Genomic DNA, 12,500 nt, shown 5'->3' on the forward strand with positions numbered 1-12,500 from the left:
GGGAGGGGAACACAGACACGAGGGGAAACAAACACGGAATAAATCGGGAGTTGAAAAGTTGCGAATAATTCACCTAAGCTGCGGCTCAGTGGAATCTTGAGTAAAAATCAAATCACTTTTCACCTTTTTCTTCTTTCTTTAAGATAAGCTTCTTATAACTTGGAGGCGGTTTCAAATGACCAGGTACTATTTCATACTGCAGAGATTAATAGGAAGGAACGCTTGAAAAAAATACACTAATTTCGACAGGTATCTAATGGAAGAGGAAAAATGTCGACACAAAATAATAAAAAGCAACATGAAAAACACTTCCGCTAATGTCATAATAAAGCATATAAAAGGTAAACAATTTATCCAGGGGACACGGAGAGAGGAAGAGAGTTCCACAACACAGACAGAAGGTGGAGAGACCATTCTGGAGCCCATCGGCAAGAAACTATTTTTCTCATGTGGCAACACGAATTACGTCAAGGGTTTTGCAACTTGACGCCTTGCGTTAATACTGTGTGTGCAAATGGTACACCCTTTATTAGTCCGCATATGTATGCATGTATGTATGTATATGTATATATACATACATACATACTGCATACATATGATTCAAATCCCATTTTTACCCGCTCCCCTGCTTACAGAGGAAAAGAAAGGAAGAGGAAGAGAGAGAGAGAGAGAGAGAGAGAGAGAGAGAGAGAGAGAGAGAGAGAGAAAAGCACGGTATGCCTAAATACTTTCTAACGTGACCACAACTCCTCCGTTTTTTTTTGGTAGAATATATAACCAGAAGTGGGTAAAAAAATGTTCTCTTTTCTTCTCCCTCTGTGATAAGCTCACGCCTAGCCGGCATCCCCGCCACATTCGTAAGGTTTCTTTAAAGATAATTATATACATGACGGAAAGACTTTTCTTGGATTTGAGTTTTTTTTTTTTACGGACGAATAGTGCTGGGGGTGGGGTGGGGAGAGGCGTTTACATATGATATAACCTCTGTGTTAATCTCTTGTACTTACGTTGTCTAACATTAGCTTTGGGGTAATAATAATAATAATAATAATAATAATAATAATAATAATAATAATAATAATAATAATAATAATAATTTTAATTATTATTATTTTTATTATTATTATTATTATTATTATTATTATTATTATTTCTAAAATATCGGATTCATCACTAAGAGTATAAGTGTGACAGTGATATATCCTGTTTTACTTCTTTATGGAAAAAGGCACATCAGTAAAAGAACAGAATACTATTAACAAACATACGTAAAAAAAAGTCAGATGTCATCTTTTTATCCTTGAAAATAAGTGGGTCCAGTATCCATACTCATAAATACACACTCCATATACACAAAGCAAACAGAGGCACACAACTCCCACAAACAAACAACCGCAAAGCGAACAGTAATGACTTACATCACTCACATATCAGCCAGCAGTGCCTAAAGCATCATCAGCATTAGTGTGTGAAGAAAGGAAAGGGGGGGGGGTGGAAATATTTAGAGGAGGAGGAGGAGATAGGGTGTATATCAGAGGGGAAGGGAGGAATGGGATGGAGGGTGAATGGGATGGTGGTGTGAGAGAGAGAGAGAGAGAGAGAGAGAGAGAGAGAGAGAGAGAGAGAGAGAGAGAGAGAGAGAGAGAGATGGAAGGAGAGGGGTGTGATAGGAATGAGAGAGAGAGAGAGAGAGAGAGAGAGAGAGAGAGAGAGAGAGAGGAGAGAGGAGAGAGAGATGGAAGGAGAGGGGTGTGATAGTGAGAGAGAGAGAGAGAGAGAGAGAGAGAGAGAGAGAGAGAGAGAGAGAGAGAGTAGAGAGGGTGGAGAGGGGTGGATAGGAATGAGAGAGAGAGAGAGAGAGAGAGAGAGAGAGAGGAGAGGTGGGAATGAGAGAGAGAGAGATGGGAGGAGGGGTGTGATAGGAATGAGAGAGAGAGAGAGAGAGAGAGAGGGAGGAGAGAGAGAGAGAGAGAGAGAGAGAGAGAGAGAGAGAGAGAGAGAGAGAGAGAGAGAGAAGGAAGAGGAGTTAGTGTGGCACTCATTTGCGGCTATGTAATCAATACGCACAGAGCCATCCAGTGCCTCGAGCCGACATTCACTTATACGCGCGCACTTATTATCTCTCTTTCGGGGCCTTAACCTCATCCACGGATTCTAACAACTGTCAGATCACGAGGATGCAAATTTGACGAAGGTTCTGGAATTTTCCCGTCGTTTGAGCGTGGTTTAATAGGACAGAAGTGCAACTCACATTATCTTCATAAGCCATTTACTCGCCGTGTTCTAATTGTGTAATATAATGACAGGGCTTCTCACAAAAAAATGCGAACGAAGTCTGTGTAATGACATCGAATTTACTTCATAACTAGATACGTCACTGCTATTATGTTTAAAGAAAAAGGAATAGTACGCAGATGCGAGCGCGCGCACACACACACACACATATATACAGTATATATTTCATAAGGCAGTTATTTCAGTTAATCACAGGATATCTAGGAAAAGACGAAAATACATTCTCATAAAACTCAGATAAAAAAAGTTGGAGAATCAGATGGGTATTTAAATAAAAAATGTGCGAACAATGATTTAAAACTCAGAACACCCTACAAGATACCAATATACATATATACATACACACACACACATATATTATATATATATATATATATATATATATATATATATATATATATATATATATATATATATATATATATATATATAGAGATATATACATATATATGAGAGAGAGAGAGAGAGAGAGAGAGAGAGAGAGAGAGAGAGAGAGAGACTACGTTAAACCTTTTTCTTCTTCTCATCTGCGAATGTCACTTCCCCTCAGGCAAGCGGTTGCCATGGAAACTGGAAAACGCTCGGAGACCGCGCATTAATTAACTCGCTAATCAAGTATCTTTCCCTTTTGTTCAATTTTGACACCTTTTACGAGAATTTCTCCGGGGCGAATTTCTTCTTCTCTTTTTCTCGCCTGCAGTCGACTCGTTCCCTCCTTTCCAATTCCATTTTATGTGAACGTCGTCACGCCTAATCTTGGGATGAAAATTCTTAACAGTTTTTGATTTGTGTACCGTTCATAATTTATCTTTTGCTCCAATATTTTTGTTCATGGTCGTGAATTTCTCAGCGTAACTACAATACAAGTTTCCAGAGCAAACAGAAAAGAGTATTGATAAATAGATGTAGAATTCACTGGAGCCATCGTTAACAAAAACTAATTCCCTTTACAGGATGCTTTTTCAAGCAGAATTTTTAACAGATAATCAAGGTGGGTCTCCTGGCATAACGCCAACCTTCAAATATTTGTATCTGCTTAGATCTGGACATTAAGGCTAAACTGACTGTATCAGTCACGTCAAACTTAATCGAAACGGACGCATGGACAGACAAGCAATCGTACCAACTAAGAGCTGTATTTCCTCCCAAACCCTTTGTCAAACCAAAACGCTTCAAAAGGTAAAAACAACGGTACCTCTCTGGCTAACATTCACCCGGAGTAACACAACACTTTCTACGAAGAGGCTGTCACGCGTACGATTGCTCTTGAGTAAACGAAGGAAATAGCGCATTCATTGCGAATGACTACTGACGTCAAATCACGGAGGTGGAACTAAGCACAAGTAACTAAAAGGAGTTACGTATCCACACGTAAATACAAACAGTTTACGTATGCTATAGATGCAGAGAGAGAGAGAGAGAGAGAGAGAGAGAGAGAGAGAGAGAGAGAGAGAATTTACTATATTTCTCTCTTTGGATGAAAGCTGACAAATTAAACTTGCAAATTAATGCATCACATAATTACATACATACACATGTGAAGCTTTATATAAGCACAGAATAACGCACATACCCGTAACTGCACACACACACACACAATAAAATCAATGTCTCCATTTAGCAAAGGCTCACTCTGCTGTGATTTCAGTAACACAAAAAAGAAAGAAAAAAGAAAGAACTTTCCAATAACAACTTCCGTCGTACTAAAAATGGGCTTCCAAGCCAGACACGTCGTCCAGTTATACATATACAATATATATATATTATATATATATATATATATATATATATATATATATATATATATATATATATATATATATATATATATATATATATATATATATATATATATATATATATATGAATGTATGTAAGCGCCTGGCTGCACTCACGCGCTCAACGACGATTCAACCAAAACATCTATAATTTTCATGTAAATTATGCCACTGTTATGTTTGGGTGTGGTGTACCGCCCGTCGAAGGGGGATGACTGAGAGAGAGAGAGAGAGAGAGAGAGAGAGAGAGAGAGAGAGAGAGAGAGAGAGAGAGAGAGAATGTAGCAAGGAAATATAAGAAATCATCACATACCAAGAGGCGAAGAATGTACAGAGGTTAAATCCTGAATGTTTCCAAAAATGCAGTGGACAAAAAGAGGCACATGAAAAAAATAAAGAAAAAAAAAGTCATATAAAGCAAATAGAAAGGAAAAAAAAGACAAATGAAAGAAATAGAGAAAAATAACGAACAGAAAAACATATGAGGATGACTGGTGGAAATAGAGGAGGTCGAGGGAGGGAGGAAGGGGTGGTGAGGGAGGGAGAGAGAGCACCTTTTGGTAAACAACCGGTATCTGCGCAATTTTCAGGTAAATATAGTTATCGGACGCAATGCGTGACGCTTTGCACAGATTTTCCCCGGCTGCAATTAGATTGATGGCTAAGTGCAAAAAGGGAACCCTTTGCAAGGCACGTTATGCAAGCCGCTCTAAAACAAAATGAGCAGATATGATGTCGCATGCTTAGTGCAAGTAACTTCAAGCCATCAGTGGAGATGCGACCTTTTTTGTGAATAAGTCGTTAACTGTTTATACAGTATGTATGTATATGTATATATATATATATATATATATATATATATATATATATATATATATATATATATATATATATATATATATATATATATAAACACAAAACTGTTAAAAGATTGATCAAGTAAGTAATGAAATCTGAGGCAAAAAAAAAAATAAATAAATAAATAAAAATGGAAATGCAACAACAGTTAAAAGTGACAATAAATAACCAATTACCAGTAAACACCGATCCTTACATAGAAAAAAGAATTAGTACCGGAAGTCAAATGACCAGAATGGCATTATGACCATAACTAAAGGACCTAAATAACAATGGTGGGTTATTTACATGCACAAACGGCTTACTACCAGCTGTGGAGTGTGTATTTAGAATCATTTTAACAAATGACTCAAATTCATATACATTATAACTCACGAATTTCAAGCTTATTTATGTTTTACTTCTTATTTCGACTTGGACGTCTTCCCCAGTTGTCTATTATCAGAGAAATTTAGGGAAGGTGTCATTCTGAAAGAAGTCTATTTATCTGTCAATAAATATATACAGTATATATATATGTACATATAGGAAATATATATATATATATATATATATATATATATATATATATATATATATATATATATATATATATATATATTACATATATATGTATATACAGGAAATTTACATACATACATATATATTATATAAATATAAATATATATATATATATATATATATATATATATATATATATATATATATATATATATATATATATGCATGAATGACATATAGAATTTTGAGCATAAGTCTACTTACCTCAATATAACAAGATTTATCAGTACACACATATACAAACACACACACACACACACACACATATATATATATATATATATATATATATATATATATACATATATATACAATATATATATATATATATACATATATATATATATATATATATATATATATATATATATATAATATATACATACACGCATATATATATATATACGCATGCAAGCATACATCCTAAATAATGGCAAAATTCAAAGGGATTCCTATCCGAAAATGGCTAAAAATCGGAAGGTTGATGTAATTAAAGAAATAATTGCCTGAGTTGTATATAATAAAGAAGCAGGAAGACAAATTAAATGGCTTAATAAACAAAGGAAGATAGAATCGATATAAAATACAAACTTTTAAAAATATCTATTTTACGGAAATTAAACCGCGAAAAAACTACAAAACAAATACAAACACAGTGGAGAGAGAGAGAGAGAGAGAGAGAGAGAGAGAGAGAGAGAGAGAGAGAGAGAGATTTTATCTTGTTCAAGAAATATGAATGAGTGCATGAAAGATGAATCCACTGAGAACAAAAAATTGAAAAGAGAGGAGCTTTTATCTTGTTCAAGAAATATGAATGAGTGCATGAAAGATGAATCCACTGAGAACAAAAATTGAAGGAGCTTTTAGAGAGAGAGAGAGAGAGAGAGAGAGAGAGAGAGAGAGAGAGAGATTTTATCTTGTTCAAGAAATATGAATGAGTGCATGAAAGATGAATCCACTGAGAACAAAAAATTGAAGGAGCTTTTAAAGAGAGAGAGAGAGAGAGAGAGAGAGAGAGAGAGAGAGAGAGAGAGAGAGAGAGAGAGAGAATGGTGTTTTGACATCACTCACCTCTTGTTGTGGGGGACCCCATCCGCTCCCTGTCCATTTTCCTCAGCGGATCTGCCGGAAAGAAAGAGAGAATACAAACTTAACATCACTTTGTAAAAAAAAAAAAAAAGAACACTTTAAATTAACGTTCAATGAAGTGCTTCCGCATGCAAGCACTCCATCGAAAAGCATACGAATGTCCTAATTAACGTAAGGGAACTTGGGAAGATGCTTACTGATCACTGAGGATGGGTTTCATAATTGCTTGTTTGGGCTCTGTTAAACGACACTCAGGAATAACTTGTTTTTCAGGCATGGAAACTGCATAATAATTAGAATGAGAGAGAGAGAGAGAGAGAGAGAGAGAGAGAGAGAGAGAGAGAGAGAGAGAGAGAGAGAGAGAATATCTTTCCCTTTTCGCTATGATTTCTTAGCGTCGCTCTTACGTTAATATTGGCGTTTAAAAGAAATCATGCATTTTAATCTTTACATTACAATTGCATTTATATGGAAAAATCTGCATTTACTTCGGCTCCTATTATAAGATTATTTTTAACCACCTCTCTCTCTCTCTCTCTCTCTCTCTCCATAACGATTTAATAAAAAAAAATACCATCCAGATGATGATAAAGGCTAACTGAAGAGGAAGAAAAAATATAATACTGAATAAATAATAATCTTACGAAACAAAAAAAGCAAAAACGCAAAAGTAAAAAAAAAAAGAAAAAATGAGACGGAAAGACACTGCTACGGTAAAAATAATAACTGGAAGGCGACAGGAATTATTAAATGAAAACCTTGGGCCTTGAATCACACAGCGATGAGGCAGAGAAATACATATGTTCTTTGTGACTAAACTAGAAGTTCCCTCGGACATTTGAAGCAAAGCACTGGCCTATGAAAAGAAAATATCGTCATTATTCACAGGCAACTCATGCAAACACAATAAAAAAAACAAAAACAATCCTCGCAAACAAATAACTCGCGCTTTTAAACGGCGATAAAACCTCTCCCGTCCCCATAAAATCGCGCCGAGAGATCTCCCAATAACTCTCCTCCGTCCGTAGAGCTCTCAATCAAATGACCATTAATGACCGTTATCACGTAAGAGGTCCCATTCCCCGAGCAATTATTTGCAAGTCAAATGAAAGCCATAACTCTTCGGATTATCCGGAGGTACACGACGAGCAACCGCTCGCCGATGATCCCCGGTTTTCCAGGTAATCAACACTTACGGATCAACCGATCCGTAGCAATAAGGGGAACGATAAGGGAAGAACAGGTAGCTACCAGGAATGACGAAATGGTAGGAGGACGAGGAGGGGAGAGGAGGAGGAGGAAGAGAGAAAGCATGGTTAGGAAGATAATGTGTTAAGGTAATTGACCCGTGATTGGAATAAACGGAAATGAGCGACGGACTGATTACAAAGATGTTACGTAAAACGTAGGTTTAAAGAGACCGATAACTAAAAGATGGCATAGACTAATTCATCCAAAGGAAAAATAAAAATCACTGCGAATAGTAAGTGGAAATCCACAATTATGCATATGAGCAAAAGCTGCATTTTTCAGGAAACAAAAACGATTAAAAATGGGAGCTTTCGATCGTTTGCACGACGGTCCTCTTCAGAGCTGGCTGAAGAGGGCCGTCGTGCAAACGGTCAAAAATTCCCACTCAGAATCATATACGAGTACTGTATTTGTTTTTATATTTTGAAAAATGCAGCGTTTGCTCATATGCACAACTGTTAATTTTCACTATTATTTCCTGCCATAGTATTGTGATGCCCCATACCCAATCTCTGCGAATACTTGTAATTAGGGCAGTGGGTGTTATACACTCTCTGTATAAATGTTATTAAACTCAGCATCAAAAATTCACGTGTGTGAGTTCCTTCACATAGACGCATACATACGTATACAAATAATCATCGGTTCAGTTGAAACAGACAGGCGTGGACGCACACGCTACAACAAAAACATATGTTTCGAAGCTAAAAACAAATCATTCGGTGGATGATTTAAGGATCAGGCTTTTCAGCGGCTGTAAACATTAAAAGTACTCAGGGAGAACTGTAACAATACCCGCCTCCTCTTTTTGATCAACTGCGGGAAAAAAAATATTATGAATGGAAGAAAGTACTGTACTGAAATAAAAATGTAATGATGCACATAATACACAGTATATAATCGAGATATACTAGTTTTTTAATGATCGTTAACTGGATTTTTTTTCTATTTCTGTCTTATTTAAAAATACGGCAAATATTTTTAGCGAGTAATATTCTACCTGAAAGATTCATCGGCAGCCATATTGTCTCTTGCACTGAATAACATTTTACTAAGGCGGTTTGTAAGTACACATTAAACATGAAGGATAATGACAACGACACTGTTCATATAAACTCAACGTAAATCATTCAAAGATAAGGATTAATTAATGCATTGTTAACAACTTCGAAAATGACAGAAAATCTGATATCTCCTGCCGTTATCTTTATTACTATAAACGTTCTTGTTGCCATCAAGATTGTATTTATTATAAATAAAAGTATAATTATTAGATATTACAATTGTTACCGTGCTCCTTATAATTACAATGATTTTCACCATTTTCTCAATATAACCCTCAACAGCATTACTTGGATTTTCGTAGTATCTTTTATTTCAACCGTATTTTTTTATATATATATATATATATATATATATATATATATATATATATATATATACATAATATAATAAGTACTATATATATATATATATATATATATATATATATATATATATATATATATATAAATGTATGTATGTATATAAACCTATGGTCGATCACAAAAATGACAAAAGTAATTAGGAGATAATGAATAAAGAAGCCGGCGTGAATAAAATAAATCAGGCGGAAACCGAAAAGACACGTAACTAGGAAAAATAAACGAGTGTAAAAATGGAAAGCTTAGCGAGCAATAACAACCACAGAGAGAGAGAGAGAGAGAGAGAGAGAGAGAGAGAGAGAGAGAGAGAGAGAGAGAGAGAGCGTGCGGATGAAAAGACCCAAAGACCTGACCACGTGCTACAAACAGGAAGGGGGGAAAAAAATAAGCGAGTCAAAGAACGGAAAAAAAACGAGGATTACCACTGTACATACAGGAGGACTACCACAAACTCAACGAAGCCACGAGGTAAAGGGATAAATTTTTTTTCTCTCTCTCTCTCTCTCTCTCTGTGAATTAGCCTACTGAAGTTCTGTTGGTAACGATTGAACATTAAAAATTTTTTTAATCCCCGGAGAAAAGTTACCATATATACATATATATTATACACACACATATATGTATATATATATATATATATATATATATATATATATATATATATATATATATATATATATATAGTATATATATTATAGTGTACATGAAGGATATTAAATCACATCAGTTACTATTTTCTCATTTTACAAATGGTTTATCGCTGCTTTCAACCCTGAAATTTTCATTGTCAAATGCTTTAATGTAACATATATTTAAAAGACCTAAAAGAACATAAAAGATATATATAATATATATATATATATATATATATATATATATATATATATATATATATATATATTATATATATATATATAATATATATCACTTATTTTCATAGGAAGAGGTTGCCTACCACAGTCGACTTAACCAGGGCTACATAATTCCCTGCTTAAGTAAACGGAGTGCGATGGATTTTACAAAAAACACAAGCCCGATGTTTTTCCCCCCATTCTCCTGCGGGATCGAACTCTGGTCTCTTGCTAGTGAGGCGAGGTTGTTCAATATGGAGCAACGGGGACCATTATATAGACTGGGAGACAGACAGACAGACATACGCGCACACACACATATGTGTGCATAAATGTGCATAACCCGTGAAAGCAGCTCTGCGGAACTGATCAGTCACAGTAATTGAAGTAACAGAAAGGCGGAACTAAGCTGTGTATAAAGTAATTTCGCCTTAAGTACTAATTGAAAAATGCATCTTTACCACTACCATTCTTACTGTTACCATTTGGGAAACCTGATGAGGATACGCTATCAAAGAAGTAGCCAGGAAGACTAAAAGATGTGTCCAAAATTACCTCAGATTCTTGCAATACCTAAGAAAACTGTATCGTACTTGAAAAAAAAAATTATAATGAGCATAACAGAGTGACAGATGGAAAGAAACACGTCCTACTTGAAACTTTTTTTTTTTTTGCTCTACTGAAGAGCGCCAGCCACCACAGCTCATGTGCGATACGACACGATTATTCTACTCATCGTCTGAAATAAATAGAAGTAAACAGCGGCAGTTATTAAAGCCGAGCCTAGTTTCTAAACAACTTCGGTGTTCTCTTTCCCGCGTTTTCACAAACAACACATTACGTCCGAATCTACCGACGTAGAACATGAGTTGTCAGTTTCCGCCGACGATAAGGCCACAAGAGCTGTGAGGAGGAGGAGGAGGAGGAGGAGGAGGAGGAGGAGGAGGAGGAGGAGGAGGAGGAGGAGGAGGAGGAGGAGGAGGTAAGAATTGGTTGTAACAGCGAAAAATCGGTTCATTTTAGAAAACTTCTTGTGGTTGACAAACACTCTGTAGTTACCGGAGAACTGATCGGCTGTGAAATTGCGCTTGGTCTTAAACCATAAATATGACAATAGTTTTTCCGGAATTCAATCACGCAGCATTATTTCACGCAGCAATTGACGGCGATTAGAAGCATTTAAGCGTTTATCTGAATTTCCAGTATATTTAAAACACGAAATAGTTTAAAGGAAAGCTTCATATGGTGTTCAATTATAACGCACGCGCACGCTCACACATGTGTATATATCACACATGTGTATATATATATATCTATTGTACATAATACACACATATATATATATATATATATATATATATATATATATATATATATATATATATATATATATATATTACACACACACACACACACACACACACACACACACACACACACACATATATATATATATATATATATATATATATATATATATATATATATATATATATATATATATATATTTATATTATATATATTCATGCAGACAGTACCGGTCTTATGTTAAGGCAGACAGATTATCTCGACAGATGTATTTTCCTCCATCATTTAGTTCTACGAGCAATGTCCATAATGCGACTGATGTAGTGATATATTTATAAATTTTATTCCTCATGGTACACACACACAAACACACACAGACCAACTACACACCAGCAACAATCTCTAGGTACAGCACGTTGTATACAAGTCCTTCGTCATCACATTTAGGCATCCATCATCAGGAAATCTATAAATTAGATCAAAAATGGTCGGTGAGGCTTTTAAGCCACAATTCCAACCGATACGATACATCTGGAGGTATATATATAAATACATATACACATTCAGTTACTGTGGGGGAGGGAGGGGAGGAAGTAGTAGGAAGGGACAGAGTGTGGAAGGGGGGGATTTAATGGAAAAGCGATTTCTCCCGTAAAAAAAAAAATAATAAATAAAACCATTTTCTACAATGATACACAGCAGAATAGGAAGACATCGGGAAGTTGAGGGCAATTCTCACTGGTCCTCTTCTTTCCACTAGGCGATTACGTTCTGAATATATCCCTCTTAGTTCTTATATATATACATCCCCGTTATGTTCCTCTTAATTCTTTTAAATATATGTTATATTAAAACATTTGACAATGAAACTGAAGGGTTAAAAGCAGCGATAAACCTTCTGTAGAGTGAGAAAATAGTAACATTGCCCACGATCATTTCTGTCTTAGAATATATATGGATAAATTCACAGATGTGATTTAATATCCTTCAGTGTAGGCTATATATATATATATATATATATATATATATATATATATATATATATATATATATTTTTATCTAATGAACACATGAGCATGTGTTTC

General features: G+C 35.1%; 1 protein-coding gene across 3 annotated transcripts in view; it reads right to left on the bottom strand.

Annotated features, from left to right (window-relative positions):
- LOC136850685 (uncharacterized) overlaps window positions 1-12,500 on the bottom strand; it is a 576,441-nt gene that overhangs the window by 62,920 nt on the left and 501,021 nt on the right. For all 3 annotated transcript variants that reach the window (XM_067124493.1, XM_067124491.1, XM_067124492.1), the window contains exon 4: window positions 6,564-6,614. In XM_067124493.1, coding sequence (XP_066980594.1) covers window positions 6,564-6,614 — 51 coding nt within the window. The remainder of the gene's footprint in view (window positions 1-6,563; window positions 6,615-12,500) is intronic.

This window comes from Macrobrachium rosenbergii, chromosome 22, assembly GCF_040412425.1.
Source record: "Macrobrachium rosenbergii isolate ZJJX-2024 chromosome 22, ASM4041242v1, whole genome shotgun sequence".
Taxonomy (NCBI): Eukaryota; Metazoa; Arthropoda; class Malacostraca; order Decapoda; family Palaemonidae; genus Macrobrachium; species Macrobrachium rosenbergii.